This window comes from Geotrypetes seraphini, chromosome 3 (genome assembly GCF_902459505.1).
Source record: "Geotrypetes seraphini chromosome 3, aGeoSer1.1, whole genome shotgun sequence".
In the NCBI taxonomy this organism is placed as follows: Eukaryota; Metazoa; Chordata; class Amphibia; order Gymnophiona; family Dermophiidae; genus Geotrypetes; species Geotrypetes seraphini.
Window position 1 is genome coordinate 325,854,627 of NC_047086.1, and position 20,680 is coordinate 325,875,306.

At 42.0% G+C, this 20,680-nt stretch overlaps 1 protein-coding gene across 8 annotated transcripts in view; it reads right to left on the bottom strand.

The window, feature by feature from the left end:
* RALGAPA2 (Ral GTPase activating protein catalytic subunit alpha 2) overlaps positions 1–20,680 on the bottom strand; it is a 1,036,168-nt gene that overhangs the window by 449,630 nt on the left and 565,858 nt on the right. For all 8 annotated transcript variants that reach the window (XR_004538694.1, XR_004538695.1, XM_033936259.1 and 5 more), the window contains one exon: positions 8,569–8,677. Coding sequence is in view for 6 of the 8 variants with exons in the window: in XM_033936259.1 (XP_033792150.1) it covers positions 8,569–8,677 (109 nt within the window). In the remaining 2 variants the exon portion in view is untranslated. The remainder of the gene's footprint in view (positions 1–8,568; positions 8,678–20,680) is intronic.

Genomic DNA, 20,680 nt, shown 5'->3' on the forward strand with positions numbered 1-20,680 from the left:
CTCACTCCTCGTACCAATGTCCAGATCGTTTATAAAGATGTTGAAGAGCACGATTCCAAGCATCGAGCCCTGCGGCAGCCCACTGGTGATGCTCTTCCAGTCCAGGTATTGTCCATTTACCCCCACTCGCTGTTTCCTATGCTCCAGCCAGTTTTTAATCCACGTGAGTATTTCACCCTCAATTCCATGGCTTGCAATTTTCCGAAGTAGTCGTTCAAGAGGAACCTTGTCAAACGCCTTCTGAAAATCCAGATATACGTCTACCGATTCGCCCTTCTCTATCTGTCTGTTTACTCCCTCAAAGAAGTGCAGCAAGTTCGTCAAACACGATCTGCCTTTGCTAAAACCATGTTGACTAATCCTCATCAGCTCATGTCCGTCAAGGTGATCAATGATGCGGTCCTTTATCAGCGACTCTACCATCTTTCCTGGTACCGAGGTCAGACTCACCGGTCTGCAGTTTCACAGATCTCCCCTCGAACCTTTCTTGAAAATCGGCATTGGCTATTAGTTGAAGCAATTTAGCTATGTCCCATTCAGGTCCTTGATGACCCTCAGATGGATGCCATCCGGTCCCGGGGATTTATCGCTCTTAAGCCTATCTATCTGCCTAAACACCTCCTCTAGACTGACCATCAATCCTGTTAGCTTTCCGTCTTCGTTTCCAGCATTTAGCCTGAGGGGTCCGGTATGCTGTGTAAATCTTCTTTGGTAAATACAGATGCAAAAAATGTGTTCAGTTTGTCGGCGATTGCTTTGTCCTCCTTTAGCGCTCCCTTTATTCCATGGTCATCCAGCAGTCCCACCGCTTCCTTCGCAGGTCGTTTCCCCTTAATATATTGAAGTTCTTTGCCTCCTTAGCTATTTTTTCCTCGTAGTCCATTTTGGCCCCTTTTACCGCCTTATGGCACCTAAGTTGATGTTGTTTGTGCTTGTTTCAGTTTTCATCCATTTTTGACCTTTTTCATTTCTTGAACGAAGTTTTCTTGTCTCTGATCGCTTCCTTCACCTCTACAGTGAGCCACGCCGTTTCCTCATTCTTTTTCCTCTTAGATCCCTTGTTGATACACGATATACATAGATTTTGTGCCTCTGTGACTGTGTCCTTAAAAAGGGGCAAAGCTTGCTCTAGCGTTTTTACAGTGCTTATCCTATTCTTAATCTTCTTCCCTACCATAAGTCTCATCCCTTTGTAATTCCCGTTTTGGAAGTTCAGTGCCATGACTGTCATTTTGGACCGATGTTTCTCCACTGTGTCCAGATCGAAGCGGATCATATTGTGATCGCTGTTTCCTAGCGTCCCTTCTACTTCTACATCTTGTGCCGGTCCTCGTAGGCCATTTAGAATTAAATTCAGAATCGCATTTTCTCTAGTATTTTCCTTGACAAATTGTTCCAGGAAGCAATCGCCTATAGCATCCAAGAACTTGGTCTCCCTAACGCAGCTAGAGGTGCCAAGGTTCCAGTCTATTCTCGGATAGTTGAAGTCACCCATGATAACTGCGTTGCCTTGCTGTGGATGTCGTCTGTGTTTGCTGTGCATGTCTTCTGTGTCTGCTGTGGCTGTCCTCTGTGCCTGCCTGGCTTTCCTCTGCACCTGCTGTGTCCTCTGTCTCTGCCTGGCTGTGTCCTCTGTGTCTACCTGGTTGTGCGTCTTCAGCACCTACTGTCCTCTGTGTCTGCCTGGCTGTTTGTCCTCTGCGCCTGCTGTGTCCTCCTTCTGCTCTCCTTTGGCGGTGTGTGGTGGGTGTTCTCTGTGCCTGCTGTGTCCATCTGGTTGTGTGCCCTCTGCACCTGCTGTGGTCTTCTTCTGCTCTCCTTTAGCAGTGGCTCGTCCCTTCTCAAGGCACTTCGCAAAGGCGCTCTTGCTAAGGTGAGTGCCTTTAACGCTCGCCTTCGCCACGCACCGAATGGCTGAGCGCCGTTGGCCCCTCCCCTTTTAAGGGGGAACTTCTGTGGTTGACGACAGGGGGTGGGCGAAGCTAACTCTCTGTCTCCTGCCTCTAGTTCTCTCTCCTGCTTGCTTTCTCCCTTTTGGCTTCTCTCTCCCTCTCCCTGCAAATGCTTCTCCTCTCCTGCTTGCCTGCTCCGATCAGCTTACTCTGTTGGCCCCTCCCCTTTTAAGGGAGAGCTTCAGTGGTCGACGTCAGGGGTGGGCGGAGTTAACTCTTGCCGATTCCCCTGTCTCCTGCCTCTAGTTCTCTTTCCTGCTCGCTTTCTCCCCTTTGGCTTCTCTTTCCCTCTATCTCTCTCTGCAAATGCTTCTCCTCTCCTGCTTGTACAATATCAACCGGCTCACCTTTATCCATATGTTTATTCACACCTTCAAAGAAGTCAAGCAAATTTGTGAGGCAAGATCTCCCTTGGCTGAACCCATGCTGACTCCGTCTCATTAAATCATGTTTGTCTCCATGTTCCACAATTTTATTTTTTATAATTGTTTTTACCATTTTGCCAGGCACTGAAGTGAGGCTTACTGGTCTGTAATTTTAATTGGGCTGAGCAAACAGTTTCTGACACTCTTATGCCATCGGGTACAGCTGAGTTATTGTCTTGGCTACTTTAAAAGACTCTTTAGGAGCATCCCAATGCTCCATGACCATATATATTAATATCAGGATGCCAAGGCAACAAAGAAGATTGGGCTCTTACTACTGCTCTCCTTATTCATAGGCAAACGGAAAATAGCAGGATACCATACACACTCCATACCCATCCACACAACATCACACAGACCAGTCTTACCATCCAGGAAACTCCATACCCACAGAACCCTGATCCCCTGTCCTACATACGACTACGAAAGCATACCCACTTACCTGGAGAATAAGACCTCCACCAAAACCCAAGACTAGCACACAAAAACATCAAACACTACCAAGAACAATCAACATAGTCACTACTCCCCTATCTCACACAAAATACTCATCATTGACATGCGCATATATGAACATTAGATCTATCAGCCCAAAAACTGAACTAATCAAGGACTGGCTGATTAAAGATAATTTAAGCTGCCTCTTAACCAAACCTGGCTCACTTCCGACTCAGCCCCACACATTACTGAATTCTGCCCCAAAGGATACAAACTAGAGCTAGTATGTCGAGAAAACAGAAGAGGAGGAAGCCTAGCAATCATAGTAAAAAACAATCTCAACATTAAAATCCTAGCCAAGCATTCCACCCCTCACCTAGACTTGCTAGCTTGCCAACTCTCCAACAACTCGCTCACAGGAAACCTGAACTGCCTTCTCTGCTACGTTACACCAGGAAACTGGAACACCTCAAAACAAGAACTCGAAGAATTCATATTCCAGAATTCCTCTCCTCCACACATAACCTGATCCTAGGAGATGTAAATCTCCACCTAGAAGACCACTCCTCCAAACAAGTAGCGGAATTTATATCATACCTCAATTCCCTATCTTACCAAATCCTCAACCCTGAACCCACACACGAAAAGGGTCATCAGCTTGACATTGCAGCATACGCGTCTCTCGACCTCAACACACAAAACATCCACATCACCAAGGGCTCTTGGCATCCTACCCTCTGGTCAGACCATTACATATATACCTTCTCTATCAACTGGACGCAAAGTAAAAACAAACCCACTCCACATAAAACAAGCATCAAGACCAGACAGATAATTGAACCAACCAAATTTTGGGACACAGTAGACCCCGCATTAGACTCCAGTAACCCTATAGAATTCATAAACAGCTGGCGGTCCCTAAGTGAATCTACCTTGAATAATCTAGCTCCAATAAAAACAAAAAATAAAATATGTAGGCCATCTGACAAATGGTTTGACACCAAGCTCCTACACCTAAAAAGGCAATGCAGACAACTAGAAAGGACATGGAAAAAACAGAAACAAGACAACACCAAAACAGAATGGAGAATCCAAATCAAACAATATAAAATCAAACTGAAGAAAAAACGGAAAGAATACTATTCCAAACTCATTGGCACCGAGAAACCAGACACAAAAAAACTTTTCAACCTGGTACGAAATCTCACTGATACCAACCCTTTCCTAGCCACCCAAGGAAACCAGTCTCCAACAGCTCACCAATTAGCGGATCACTTCAAACACAAAATCATCACAATCAGATCCACATTCAATAACTCACAAAACAACATAGAAGAGATACTAATAAATTCCACAATTGACGATGCCATCTCAGCAGATATGATCTGGACCAACTTCCCAACAATACAATGGTCAGACCTAGATCGACTTTACAAAAAATACAGCAAATCCTCATGCGATTTGAACAACTGTCCATCTTACCTACTAGCTACAGCATCTACAAAATTCAAAGCTAATCTCACATTATGGTTGCAAACTACTCTCAATGAAGGTCAGTTCCCAACAGAACTTGGCAAAATTATAATTACTCCAATACCAAAAGACCTCAAAGGACCAATAGACAATTCAACAAATTATAGACCAATCGCTTCTATCCCACTATACGTTAAACTAATAGAAGGTCTTGTAGCACAATATCTCTCCAACTATCTAGAGGACCACCGCATTCTTCACCCATCGCAATCAGGATTCAGAACTAATCATAGCACAGAAACACTACTGGTATCCTTACTTGATATAGCCCGACAACAGCTCAGCAAAGGAAACAAACTGCTAATCATCCAACTCGATCTTTCAGCAGCTTTCGATCTAGTAGACCACCTCATACTACTCCAGATACTAGACGCCATAGGAATTTCAGGTAGCGTTCATAACTGGTTTCAAGGTTTCCTTAAAACAAGAACATACAGAGTTAAGTCAAAAGAGCTTATATCAGACTCATGGTCCAACCCCTGCGGAGTACCACAAGGATCTCCACTATCGCCCATACTATTCAACCTCTTCATAGCTTCCTTAGGCACAACCCTAGATACCCTAAATATAACCTCATTCAGTTATGCGGACGACATAACCATCCTCCTTCCCTTCGACATCCAAGACCCCAGCTCCACAGAACGCCTGAAAGCAACACTGGTAACAGTAGAAAACTGGATGACCAACCATAAGCTGAAGCTAAATGCGGATAAAACAAAATTCCTATTACTAGAGAAGGAAAAACTACCATCCTTTACAGAACTGGAAGTAAATGCAATCAAGTACCCTATACAGAGCATTCTCAAAATCCTGGGAATACAACTAGACAGACGCTGCACAATGCAGACACAAAATCATCCAAAAAGCTTTCTACATCATGCGAAACCTAAGAAAAATAAGAAAATTCTTCGACAGAGATCAATACAGAATCATTGTCCAATCCCTGGTACTTAGTATTTTAGACTACTGCAACAGCCTCTACCTATCATGCCCAAACTACATGATAAAACAACTACAGACCGTTCAGAACACAGCCCTCAGACTCATCTACTCGCTTAGCAAATTCGACCACATCACTAATGCTTATTTAGACTCTCACTGGCTACCGATAAAAGCAAGATCACAATTCAAATTCTACTGTCTTCTATTCAAAGTAACCCACGGAGCTGCACCAAGTTACCTAAACAACTGCCTATACCGCAACCTCACACACAGAACAAGGAAAACTCAAAGCCTATTCACATACCCTCCTTTCACTGGTACCAGACGCAATAAACTCTACGATAACCTTCTGGCGACACAGGCAGCGAAAATTGACCCAACAGTCTCCAAACTGCTGACCAAAACATCAGACATCAAAGTTCTCCGAAAAGAAATCAAAACGCTTCTATTTAAAAAACACCTACCATCACTCTAACCTCCTGCCTACACACACACACTTACTCCTTCATATTCATCATTCCTACAACATCCCTCAACGCCATGTAAGCAACCTCCATCTGTAACCAATATTTCTTCCTCAACGCTATGTAATAATCTCCCTAACTTGAAGGTATTGCTATCCTTACCTGTGATTTAAACCTGATATGTAAACATGTTATATTCCTGATATGTAAACTTGTTATATTCCTGATATGTAAACTTCCTGGAAATGTCCAGTTCTCTTCCAATTTTGTAATCCGCTTAGAACCGAAAGGCACAGGCGGAATAGAAATCTGTAATGTAATGTAATGTATGCCATTTTGTGCTTGTCAAAAAGCAGGAGAGGGCAGCTGGGGCGGCAGCAGGTGCAGAAAATCATTCGCGGTATGCTCCGACAACCTCTTCCTGTTACTGAAGTCAGGCCACACCAATCAGGAGTTGCTTTGACATGCTACTCCTGATTGGTGTAGCCTAACTTTGTACAGGAAGAAGCAGTCTGAGCATACCGTGAATTAGTGAGTCCGTGATTTGCGAACCACAAATTGGAGGGGGACTACTGTATAGTAAAAGTCTTTTAGAAGTTAGGATCATGGCTATACCTAATGACATGAGAAACTAGAATCCTACTAAGATTACTTAGACTGAGCCATAACCTTTATTTATTGTATTTATATCTTGCATAATCCAGTGTTTTTACTTGTAGTGCCATAAATACTATACAGATCATAAAAGCTTAAGGGCCCCTTTTACAAAACTACGGTAGCAAGTCTGCTGTAAATGCACCAAAGCCACTGTAGTCTAATGCAATAAAAATTTTATTTAGCATAAAACACAGGTAAAACAATTCTACACGGTTCAGTTTTAGAAACAGCACCATTCCGTCTAATGCAATACAGTACACTGTAAACCTTTTTTTAAACCAACATTCTACTGAAATAATCAGTCATTGTTTTATGCACGATTCAGGCTGTGTATCTGACTACTGACGCTGTAAAACTGGCCATATTTGTGACATCCATTTATCTCCAGATAACGCAGCGTGTGTAGGGACTTCAGCACGTCTGAGAAGGAAACAATCTCTGCAGGTCTTTCATTAGTCGTGATGACCGCAACAGTATCTACGACCTCAGACTCTTGGTTGTCTGCAGTGTCCTTTATGACTGTACAGATATCGGAATTAGTGCTTTCAGATGATGTGGACACATCATTATCAACGGTGACATACAGCTCAAACTCTTGTGGCAAGAGTCCAACAGGGAGTTCAATGGACGTGTCAGATTCAGTTGTCTCATCAGATGTGTGAATGAAGCTCGCCCATCAATAGCAATTTGAAATAGTGGATGATGAAACTCTATTCCATGCCTCCCATAGCATGTGAAGCGAGTCGAACACTGTCATTTTTTTCGCGAGCTCAGCAGCTTGTGGGCTGGATTCCGTGCTTGCATCAATCACTGCCATCACATATCTTAGGACAAGCGACCTGTAATGACATTTGAAGTTGGCATTTATCCCCTGGGTCCATCAGTTGGATCAAAGATGTCGTGTATGATGGCAGAAACATGAGTCTGTTAGTTAGTCGTACGTCATTGCTGTGTGCTGCACAGTTATCACACAGCATTACAATGTGTCTCATCAGATTGTCAAGCTTCTGCAACCATTCAATCCATAGTGTTGCCATCATCCATGTGTTTTTGTTGCTTTCATATTCAACAGGCAGGTGTTTAATGTTTTTGAAGCACCGAGGATTTCAATTCTTCCCCAATCACCAGTGGCTCGAGCTTTTCACTACTGTCCATATTGCAACTGAGCAGCAATGCCAATCGTTCCTTTGGCACTTTAAAGCCAACAGTTTCACTGCGTTTCTAAGCCAATGTTCCATCAGAGATGGCATGCCAGTACAGGCCCGTCTCATCGGCGTTGAAAACGTTGCATGGTTCATATCCACCAATGACTGATGGCAACACTTCCATGACCCATCTTTCTGCACCAAACTCACCAGCGTTTTGTTTTTCACCATTCTTCTTAAATTTTATACCGTTACAAACTTTCTACCTCTCTAGCCATCTATTTGCTGCTTTGAAGTCTTCTACACCCAGTTCTTCATATAGCTGTGCTGCTTTCTCCATCAGCAGAGGCCCATTGATTGGCAGTTGACAACTTCAACATCTCCAGCCTTCCCATTTCTTTTCTGTTTCCTGGTAGGATTGCTGTTCTTATGTTCAGTCTTTCAATATGGCTTGCTTTTTTTGTGAATCCAAGAAATATGGCTAGAATGACTGCTGTAATGTTTTGCAATGGCGACCTGACTCTCTCTTTGGTCAAGTCTCTTTAAGACATCGACACGTTCAGCCAAAGACAATGACTTTTGTCCAGCGTGGTGGGCACGTTCAACCAAAGACAAAGGTTTTTTTCCACGAAACGCCATGGTGCAGTTTCAAAAGTTAGAACACCTGGCCAGGCCTAGACTGTTGATCTGAAACACGTGGATCATCAACGTAAGAACGTGATTGCTTTTAACCGGAGTGAATGTAACGTGAACGAATAGAGGTGGGACCTATAACATCAGTTCTCATAAGCGGATTATGTGCTTATCCGATTTGCAATTACCCAAAGTTTACGTCCATTAACTTTAATGTAAAAAAAAAAAAAAAAAGGGACCATGGTGGTAGGCTTCAGATAACCAAAGCGTGCGCTTAACCGACGTGCACTTAGGTGGAGTCGACTGTATTTAAACAAAGCACAAATTTAATAAGTCCTTAAGCATGTTCAAAAATGCAGTAACATCTGACAAACAATACCTTAAGTGTCACCCCGATAACATTTATTGCATCCTTCACTTGAGGATGGTTTGTACATTGCACCAATTCTTCACATATCCAGATTCCAAGACAGCATATAGCAATGCACCTTTAAAAAAATGCAAAACCAAAAGAATATAACTTTGGTGATATATTCTTCTAACACAAATTATTGAGATTTTATGTTTATTTAAACCTTTCTATACCGCCTTTTCTGAGGGAATAATATACTGTATATAATACAATAAACCTTCATGTTTAAATCTGAAGTGTAACTTTAATTCTTTGAGGCAGAAGAAAAATTTCCCTCACCCACTTCTCCTCTGGCACAAAATTTTGTAAATTTTACCTCACTATTTACTTATTAGTGAAACCATAAATAATTATGGTATGTACCGATATAAAACCAAGTTACTTATCTGTAGCAAATGTACTCATTGGGCAGCAGGATACAAGTTATCACAATTGGGTGACATTCTATGACAACGCCCGTGAAGGAAAATCCTCTTCAGCTTTGAAAATGTTCATGACTTTTCACTTTGTGACATTTCCTGGGACCTCCTCAGTTATTAAATAACTACATTTAGATGACAACTCTCAAGGAGATAGAAAAGTATGGGGAATTATATCCTGCTGCCCACTGAAAACCTCTGCTACATGTCACAAATCTTTATAACTAGGACTTCCTATCTACATGTTATCCGCAACAAAAACAAAGGAGGGGAAATAGAAGGTGCTGCCAACAGGCTGACATCGTAACTATTGTGTATATAATCTGTACATTTTATTGTACAAGGGTTTGCTAAAAAGTTCTCAGCCCAACCAACCACTTCCTAAATTCTGAACATCATTTTGTCACAGTAGCTGAAAAAAGTGTTAAGTGCCAATTTGCAGAAGCAAAATTTTATGTTTTGACATTGTTTCATATCATTGATTGAACCATATCCACATCAGTCTCTTCTTGGTTGGGCTGAGAGCTTTCCAGCACCCCCTTGTAAATATTAGATACTGTATAATCAGCCTAGAAATATAATGAAGACTTGTTTTTTGAGGATGAGAACCTGGAAATCAAGTAAATAAGCCCTAGAGGGGTGGAGTACGATTATAAACCTCAAAGAGACAATGGATGACAGACCAGACCTACTTTCATACTGGGAATCCCTTTCTCAGCTCTAATGAAATTTAGACACGTGGACTGATAATCATGTCACAATTTAGCAAATCTCATCTAGGGCCATGATCAACACTTCATGAGCTCTGACATGACCTTTTATGATCATACCCATCTACATTTAAGCAAAAGAGATGCAGTTTGCCAGCTAATTTGATAATGTACACCTGCCAAAAGCCAGCAATCCTGATTTTTTAGAGTCAGAAGAGACACGAAGCTGAATGGACTTTCTAAGGGATTTAGTTTGTTCTAATTTGAAGGCTCTTTTCCAATCCACAGTATGCAATCGGTGTTAACATGTAATTTAGGGAAAAATATTGATGACAATTAATTAAGAAAGAAATCAAAGGAACTTTGAATGAGTATACAGAACCATCCTATTGTTGAGAAACCTTGCAGAGTATACAAATCATTAAAGTTTGAAGTTCATCAACTGCATGACTACCACCGTCTAGGTCAGGTACTTTCACCAACATGAGTCTATAATTGAAAGTGATTTTTATCAAATGGGTTAATTAGTGATTTGTCACATTTATTCTAATATTTGATATAAACAGAGGGTGGCTTGATGGGAGAGTCCAAAAATAAGCAAGCTTCACAAAGTTAACAACTAGAGTGCTGTAGAGATTAGTTTCCATTCTATATGGTGGTGGTAAATACCACTTGCACTTAGATGAACCCTGAGTTACTCTTTAAACTTGATCTGGAGACATGTAGAAGGTATTCAAGTAATTCTTACATAGGGAAGAAAAAAAGATCTAGGGAATTTACATCACACTAGATGGCAAATTCTTCTCAACTTAAAACCATAAAACTATGGGTTCCTTTTACTAAGCTGTGATAGCGTTTTTAGCGCATGCTGAATTTTAGCACGCGCTAAACCCGCGCTATGTGGCTAGAACTAACACCAGCTCAATGCTGGCATTAGCGTCTAGTGCATGCAGCAATTCAGCGTGCGCTAAGTGCCCGCTAAAACCGTTATCGCAGCTTAGTAAAAGGAGCCCTATGTAATGTTCTAGAAGGCTCTATATGTTACCAGGCAGATTCCAGGTAGCTATAATTATCCTATTAACCTCCAAGTCATATGAATGAAGCATCTGATATAGAGATGTAACTTTGTCCCCTGAGTTAGTATGATCAATGCTGGAGAATTCCATAGCTTATGATTACGTATGGGTACTCTTGAAAGAGAGAAACCAAATTTGTTTTGGGCTATAGGAGACTATGAAAATCATAGTCATTTAATTCTGTTTGAGTTTTAGGAGAGCTAAATCAGAGAACACATATAAGGAAGATCCTGCCCATGGTCCAGGAAAAAGATATACAGGGCTAGACTGCCATGAGTATCTGTCCTGGAACAAAACCAAAATAACTTTCTGTTCTGAGAAAGACACAGAGATGCATTGTAGGTGTGCCAATTCATGAAAAAAAAAAAAAAAAATCAACTTTCCTATTTCCAATTCATGAGGTTGGCGTATATGATAGCTCAGCTTATCAGTACTGTGTTAGTTACTGTAAAAAAGTAACTAGTTATCGTTACTAGTTGCATGGGATAAAAAGTAGTTACTGATTTTAGTTACTCTTCACTAAAAGTAAATAGTTACTTTACTAATTAGAAAAAAAATTAGGTAGTTAATAGTTACTTTGTTTATTAATTATAACTATATGAATATTACAGCAATGAGTACTTTATTTTCAAATGAGTTTCTTATTGGCTCTGAGCATTACATGCAATTCAAAATGCTCGTCGGTTATCCTGCATGGCGTAAAAATCTGAGCACCAATGCTGAAGAGTCTCTCCACTGGTTTGCCTGATGGGAGGCTCGTATTCTTCAGAATAAACACTTCCTTAACAGTTAGATAGCGCTGGAGACTGGATATATTACGTGCAGCATCATTCAAGAAGAGGTCTAGTTCCGGTTGCACAGCGTTGTCCCCTTTATTTGATTCATAGAAGCAGAAGAAACTGATGTCTTCTCTGGAAGATGGTTCTGCTTTAGGTGTTGTGTTTGCAGCAACAGCCTGAACACACATTGCTTGCATCAGCAAGTATTTGGCACGAGCTCTGGCAACATCTGACTGGATCCAGCGCAGCTTGAATTGTGGATAGAAACATAGAAATAGATGGCAGATAAGGGCTACGGCCCATCCAGTCTGCCCACCCTAATGACCCTCCCCTATCTTTCTCTATGAAGAGATCCCACGTGACGATCCCATTTTGTCTTAAAATCAGGCACGCTGCTGGCCTCGATCACCTAAAGTGGAAGTCTATTCGAGCGATCAACCACTCTCTCGGTGAAAAAGTACTTCCTGGTGTCACCGTGCAGCTTCCTTCCCCTGATTTTCCACGGATGCCCTCTTGTAGCCGTGGGACCTTTGAAAAAGAAGATATCTTCTTCCACCTCGATACGGCCCGTGAGATATTTGAACGTCTCGATCATGTCTCCCCTCTCTCTGCGTTCCTCAAGTGAATATAGCCGTAATTTATCTAGCCATTCCTTGTATGGTAGGTCCTTGAGTCCCGAGACCATCCGGGTGGCCATTCGCTGGACCGACTCCAGTCTCAGCACATCTTTGCGGTAATGAGGCCTCCAGAATTGTACACAGTATTCCAGATGGGGTCTCACCATGGCTCTATACCAGTGGTTCCCAAACCTGTCCTGGGGGACCCCCAGGCAGTCAGGTTTTCAAGATATCCCTAATGAATATGCATGAGAGAGAATATGCATATAATGGAAGTGACAGGTATGCAAATCTTTCTCATGCATATTCATTAGGGATATCTTGAAAACCTGACTGGCTAGGGGTCCCCCAGGACAGGTTTGGGAACCACTGATCTATACAATGGCATAATGACTTCAGGCTTATGGCTGACAAAACTCCTACGTATACACCCTATGATTTGTCTAGCCTTAGATGAAGCCTGCTTCACTTGATTGGCAGTCTTCATGTCTTCACTGATGTGAAACACTTGCTACTACTAGCTTTAAGTGGACCAAAGCGTTTAATGATTCTATTCATTAAGCATCAACAAGTGGGCTGGCAAATTTAAGTAAAGGCCTGATGGAGGTAAGATGTGCACGGAGGGAAGAAATCATTGGCAGAACTACTCCCATGAAACACTGGTCTTCAGCCTGCAAGTGTGTTCAGTGCCATAGCAATTGGTTTCATCACCTTAATATACTCTGCCATGAAAGCAATTTCATTTGAGTGGAAAGCTGTTAGGGAAAGCTTCTCACAGATGTCATTGAGCACAGTTTCAGACTTCTTCTCTAAATAGAATACAGTGTTCTCCCTAGGGCCTTTCAGCCGGGCGCTCCGCCTAGCTAATTTAGGTGACCACCTGGCTGTTTTCCTCCAGTGAGTAACATTCTGAGTAAGCAACATTTTGGGGGGGGAAAAAAAATTCCGTGTCGACTATGTCCCCTTCCCTCAGGGCGTCTCTCCCACACTGCAACACAATCAAATTCCCTGCTTCGGGGTCTGTAAGGTTCCAGCTGGTTGATCCTCGTCAAGTGGCCGGCACAGCTGGGGGCGGGAAGCAGTGGAAGCTGTGATCAGTTCTGCCAATAGGAAGAGCAGCAGCAATGAGGAGCAGATTTTGATTGGAGGAATGCCGCAACAATATTTTTTATCTTGGCGTTAGAGCGCTGTGCAGGACCTCTTTGCATTCTCCTGCATCACTTTTTGGGGAAGTTGCCAGTGCCTCCGGTGTTGGCTGCCCCGGAGGAAAGCGTTGGGTATCTGAGGCCAGCCGTCATCTACTTCTCTCCCCATAAGGCCCACGAGTTCTTTGAGACAGAGAATACTCTGTCCCGAGTCAGTCTTGTTAGTATCAGTAGGCACATGCCTGGGGCCCGCTGAAGGAGAGCAAATTTTTTTTTTAAACTTTTTGTCGATGGGGGAGGGGCCGCATTGCCGATCTTACCCGCCTGACTGGAGGATGGTGATTCCCCAGGCTGATGAAGAGCCACCGGAAACACACAAATCAATCCTCGATGCGGGGCCCATATCCAAGAGGTTAGAGGTTTTTTTAAAGTGAAAAGCGATAGTCAGGAATCCAGTGATAACAGCGGACATTTGCACGCTAGCACGCACTGAGACCTGACAATTTTTTTATTTTTGAGGATTATAAGTAACCCTGTTTTTTGAGGGGGGAGAAAGAACAAATAGCAATTGAATGTTTTAAGTGTAGTGCCCCCCCCTCAAAAATCAGGGTTACTTCATAACCGTCAAAAATAAAAGAATTGTTGGGTCTCAGTGCGCGTTAGCGCACAAATGTTTGGCGTGCGATTGTCCTGCGGTCACTGGGATTTCTGAGGAAGAACATCCAGACCCATAGCACAAGGTTAAGTTTTCTGAAGCTCCTATTAAGGTAAGCTGAATTGAGTTTTATAATTTTTTTGTCATTTAAAGATAGGATTATGCTTTCTAATCTGTTTTAAGTGGGAAAATGTGACTAGCGGTGTGCCCCAGGGCTCGGTACTTGGGCCCATCTTATTTAATATCTTCATCAATGACGTAGAGGTTGGAACATCCAGTGAGATCATCAAGTTTGCAGATGACACAAAGCTATGCCGGGCCATCAAATCGCAGAAGGACAGTGAGGAACTCCAGAGTGACTTGAGCCGATTGGAGAATTGGGCAGATAAATGGCAGATGAAGTTTAATGTGGAAAAATGCAAAGTGATGCACTTAGGCAGAAAAAATAATGAACACAAGTATAGTATGTCAGGTGCAACTCTGGGAAAATCTGAACAGGAAAAGGACCTGGTAGTATTAATCGATAGGACACTGAAGCCGTCGGTGCAATGTGCGGCGGCAGCGAAGAACGCGAAGAGAATGCTAGGCATGATAAAGAAGGGAATCACGAGTAGATCGGAGAAAGTCATAATGCCGCTTTATAGAGCGATGGTCAGACCACACTTGGAATACTGCGTCCAGCATTGGTCTCCATACCTAAAGAAGGTTATCAAACTGCTAGAGAGGGTGCAGAGACGAGCAACAAAGCTGGTGAAAGGTATGGAGAACCTGGATTACGAGGAAAGACTTAAGAGACTGGGGTTGTTCTCCCTTGAGAAAAGGAGACTACAAGGGGATATGATCGAGACATTCAAAATACTGAAAGGAATCGACAAATAAAGCAGGAAAAAACGTTATTTACAATGTCCAATGTGGCACGGACAAGAGGACATGGGCTGAAGCTAAGGGGGGACAAGTTCAAGACAAATATCAGGAAGTTCTGCTTCACGCAACGAGTGGTGGACACCTGGAATGCTCTCCCAGAGGAGGTAATTGCGGAATCCACCGTTCTAGGATTTAAGGGTAAGTTAGATGTACATCTCCTTATGAGTGGCATGAAGTGACATGGGTAAGGGTAAGCTAGATGCACTTCTCTTTACGAAAAGCTTAGAGCGATATGGGGACCAAAACTATGCCAGGATACACCTGGCGTGTGCGGATCGCCGGACTTGATGGACCTAGGGTCTGTTCCGGGGATGGCGCTTCTTATGTTCTTATTACAGATATGTGGAATTCAGCACCTAGCCAGTGCTTGTATTGTATTGGGTCTTAAAGCTTATAGAAAAGTTTGAGTTGTTCTTTCATTTTGAAATGAACCTTTTGAGTTTAGAGTTAATCACAACGAACAGTTCATTTTATCATGTTTCTTTTGGGATTTATATTTCATCTCTGCTCAATTAAGTGATTCATTCATTTTAATTTGCTGAATGGAAACTAGGAATTAAAGTTTAAGGTGATCCCGATTCAGGGAAAAAAATTTTTGATTCGGCCTATTGAATTGATTTTTTGATTCAATTCACTTTTCTTGCCCAATCAGGTGTTTTCTTTCCTTTTTTTAATGGCCTGATGGGGGGGGGGGGTTATAGCCTCATCAGCCCCCCACCGCCACTCCTTTCCAACTCCACACTGGTGCTGTGTTGTAAATAAAAAAAGACTCTCTGATAGGTCCTAGCTCTACTCACTAACTGCCTCTTTTTTACCCTTCTCCTCTTTTTTATTTTTCAGCTACCTATCAAATTTCCATTTTCTCGAAGTTACAGAGAAATACTTTTAAAACCAATAAGAGGACATTTTTTTCACTCAGAGAATACTACTTAAGCTCTGGAACGCATTGCCAGAAGATGTGGTAAGAGCGGTTAATGTAGCTGGTTTTAAGAAAGGCTTGGACAATTTCCTAAAGGAAAAGTCCATAGTCTGTTATTGAGAAAGGCATGGGGGAAGCCACTAGTTGCTCTGGATCCGTAGCATGGAATGTGGTTTCGGAATATTTTGTTACTCTTTGGAATTCCAGAATCTTGCTATTCTTTAGGATTCTGAATAGAATGTTGCTACTCCTTGGGTTTTGGCCAGGTACTAGTGACCTGGATTGGCCACTGTGAGAACGGGCTACTGGGCTTGATGGACCAATGGTCTGACCCAGTAAAGCTATTTTTATGTTCTTATGACTCCCACCTCAGCCTGACTTTTTTTAAAAGCGCCAGCAAGCAATTTGAACCCATCCTCCGGGGCTCTAACAGTAACACTATGCGTGCCGGCTTCCCTTCTCTAACGGTAACATTATGCGTGCCGGCTTCCCTTCTCCCACGAAACCCGATTTGAATCTCCTTATTGTCTGCCTATCTTCTTTTGTTTCAAGTTGGATTCTTTGGTGGACCGCTTGCCTTGTTGTTTTATTACAAATTAACATACATGGAGTGAAATGTACCAGAGGAATTACAGATTTGGTTGTTTATTCATACATTTGGGTTAAAGTTGGACGACATAGAGTGAGGCAGTTGAGAGGAGTTGCAAACGTTGTTATTAATATGGATTTATGTTTCGGATAGTATTACTGCTTTATAATGCTTTTGAACACAGGTATATACATATGGAAAGGGTTCAGAGTTAAAGTCTTGGGCAAGTAGGTGGGAAGGGAGAGATTTGTTCAGAGATATTTGGGGCTTGCATAGAACTAAAACTGTGCACTGATATGGTAATCTTTGTTGTTTGTTTTGAATTTTAACCTGTATTGCGAATCTGTGAATGTATTTCTGGAGTCCCTCTGAGTCCAGCTTTTCTTCCTTTCTCCTCCGCCCCCATTGGCAACATGTCTCTCTCTCATGTCTCTGCTGCAAAGGTGGGAGGACCCAAAACGTTAGCAGGAGGAAGATAGAGAGAGGGAGAAACCTGAAACAAAGGGGAGGCAGAAGAGAGGGAGGCAAATGTTGGACTTAGGGGTGTTTAGAGGGAAGAGAGAGAGACTGCAGAGAGGTGGAAAGATTCTAGACGAGGAAGGAGAGAGAGAGAGAGAGGCAGAGAAAGACCCAGAAGAAAGGAGAACAAATGCTGGACACTGGGGAGGGGGGGGAGGGTTGTAAGCAGAAGAAAGACAGAGAGAGAGGCCTGGACCAAAGTGGAAAGACAGGAGGCAGATGCTGGACTATGGGAGGTGCAGACAGAAGAGACGGAGGGGGAGAGTCCCTAAGGAAGAACAGAGAGATGCAGGATCATAACAGAGGAAAGAGAGAGAGGGAGGCATGTTGCCAATAGGGGTGGAGGAGAGAGGAAGAAAAGTTGAACTCTTGGAGAGACAGAGAGAGATGTTGGTTGGGGAAGGGATTGAGGTCCAGAGGAGAGGAAGGATGCAAGAGGCAGAAAGAAAGAAATGCAGTCAGAAGGAAGTTCAACCAGAAACTAATTAAATCACCAGACAACAAATGTACGAAAAATGATTTTATTTTCAATTTAGTGATCGAAATGTGTCAAGTTTTGAGAATTTATAATCTGCTGCCTATATTTTGCACTAAATTTATCTATTTCTATAGTTGTTACTGACTGCATATCTGCCATGACCTCTTTGAAACTCCCCCAAATTAACATTTTCTCAGCGTACAGTGTGCTTTGTGGTTTTGTTTTTATTTTGTGGTTACCATTATGAATTAATAAGATTATATTGTGTGTACATGAAAAATGAATGGAAAAAATTACATTACAATTAGTACTATAATGGGGGTGGGGTCAGAGGCAGAGCTTGGGCTGGGGTACTTGGTTTGTATTTGTTAAGACTTAGGGTGTACTTGGCTTGAAGAATTTGAGAAACACTGGTCTAGGTGACTATGGAGTTCACTTAGTAAGGGCCCCTTTTACAAAGCCACAGTAGTGATTCTCCCATGGAAAATGCACTATATAGTCCATTCAATTCCTATGGGCTTCAGTGCATTTGCTGTGGCAGAATTGCTATTGTAGGATGCAAAGCATTAACTGATTCAACATGAGTTTGAAGTTGGTTGAATACCTTTCTCTCAAGTATGGTAGTTTTGAAAGAAATAGAAGGTTTGATACTGGCCAGTAGTTATTCGGAATATGAGGATCTGCATTACTTTTTTTTCAAGGGTGGCTTAAATGCTTCTGGAACACTGCCTAAGTGTCAAACCTTAAAAAAGGAAGTCATATTGAGAGTTGGAAAATAATTTATAATAATTAACTAATAAAAATCATGCACATTTAATTTTCTCCACCACCAAATTTCCCCGTTCCGTTCCACCCCACCCAGTTACTTTTTCGTGCCATCCGGCTGGAAAAAATTTCTGGGGAGAACACTGGAATACACTTTGCCAACAGAATGAATTCCATCTAGTAACATTTGATACAGCAAGTGTGGTTTCCAAATTTCGTATGTTATTTTAGCTGTCTGTGGACTTTTACTGCACTTGTTCAAGAGGGCACTGCATTTCGCCAAGGTTCTATGGCTTAACACCTTGTAATTTGCATCTTAATTGGCCCCTTCTGAATAAGACACAGCAATCAAGTTCATTATGTGGGTACTACAACGATGATGAGATGGAAGTACATACTCTGTTGCTTTCGCATTTGTTTGGTTGTGTAGGATGTCTGCAATGTTTGTGAAGGTCACCTCTCTGTTGTCTGTGAGGACACAACTTGTGTTGATCTATGACCATTGTTTCTGTCTCTGAGAATGCCTTGAACACCTTAAAGTTTGATCCATTGTCAGTAACTGTGCAGAGAGCACTGTCAGTGATACGAAATTTGGAATGGATCTTCTCGAGTGTGGATGCAATCAGGATGAAAGTATGTCATCCTTGCAAATGTGAACATGCCAATACTGCAGACTTTTGTTCCAATGTGCTGATCTCAATCCAGTGTGTGGTAATTCCAAAAATTTTGTTGTGGAAGGTCCATAAGTCAGCTGTTGTGCAGACTTCAGTCATAAATGCCTCCCACTCACAGCTGTCAGATACCTATACGCACTGTATCATTTCCTCTACCATTATCTCCCCAACCTTGAAATGTCCTGTCTAAATTAGATTGTAAGCTCTTCTGAGTAGGGACTATCTATTGTATGTTAAAATGTACAGCACTGCGTACACCTTTCAGCGCTATAGAAATAATAAATAGTAGTAGTAGTAAATGACAGCTTATTCTGAAGATTGTCTGTCATCTTACGAGCTGAATAGGAGACTTGAGTAAAATAGCACAAATGGAAATTTGTCGTCAATTATTCTGCATGCTACGTAAACAGTAACGCAAAAGTAACTTGTAAATTTTGTTAGTAGTTACTAAAATAAAGTAACTACTTAATTTAGTTGATCTTCTCAAAAAGTAACTAGTTGCATTGATATATACCTAAAAACGTAACTAATTACTATAAGTAGTTACTACCTAGCACTGCAGCTTACCTATGAGATGACAGGAGACTATAGGAGACCTATTTTCCTATGGGAGACTTTCACAGGTTGCGAGACCTTTTTCCTGCATTTTGCTGAAGTCACGGGCTAAATACAGACTGGCTTCAGTTCAGATGCTAATGTGTGGCCATGTGAGTGGGTAGTTTCCCTGCTGTGAAGACAGTTTCTCTAGAACACAAACCAGTGCTGAAAAGACAATGAGCAATTTAACAATGCTGGAAGGAAATGAGCAAGTCTGCAGGACACATCATATATGGGCTGGCTCCAGGAACTGATAAGAGATGCCAGGCCCCAAAATGTACCATGTGAAGAATAGACAGTTTGAGAAGCATAAAGTTCATGAAGACATTCCTGTCCTAGCCCCCCAGAGAAGAATGGAGGTGTGGACTAGGAGTGGGTTAGATAGGCAACATGGACGGTACATGGACAGAGCTGGGCAACATGGACGGTACATGGACAGAGCTAGGCAACATGGACGGTACATGGACAGAGCTAGGGGAGGGTTTTGCAAGACAAAAACTTTTTGTATAAAACCCCCATGCTTGGGCAGAGTGATTAGAGAAGCACGCCATACTTACAGAAATATGCTGGCACTCTGTTTGTATGATTTTTTTCTCTCCATGTATATGTCCAGACTGATTTATTCTGATATGCCAATGCTGCTAAAATACTTTTATTACTAGAATAAAAAGTTATCTGTTTTGGAATATACAAAGCAAGTCCGTGTTTTCCTTCACGAGGGATCTCCAGTGAGGTAAAATAAGCAGCCTATATTTCACCTACCAAGACTGGTCCCCAACAGATACACAGCTCTAAGAATCATCCCATGGGTGACAGCCCAGTTTCCCAACACAGGAGGTAAGAAATCAACCCTCCTTGTTTGCTTATGTAGTACAGGACTAAGGTGTACTGTCTGAATTAGGATTATTTTGTTAGCCAACCAATCTCTGGGAATTCTGTGAGATAATTAAATTTGCTGATGACACAAAATTGTTCAAGTTGCTAAATTAAGTCTGGACATCAAAATGTCAGATGATGTTTAATGTGAGCAAGTGCAAAGTGATGTATGTGAGGAAAAAGGAATCCAGATGCTGTGGCAGTTAATGATTACGAGAGATTAAGCATAGCAGATAGTAGCCTGGAAGACGAAATGTCTGATTATGAGAAAAGTTTAGCAGGGTCAGAAATGTCCTTAGAGCAGAGTGTATGTGGGAGTGAATGTAATGATTTCTTA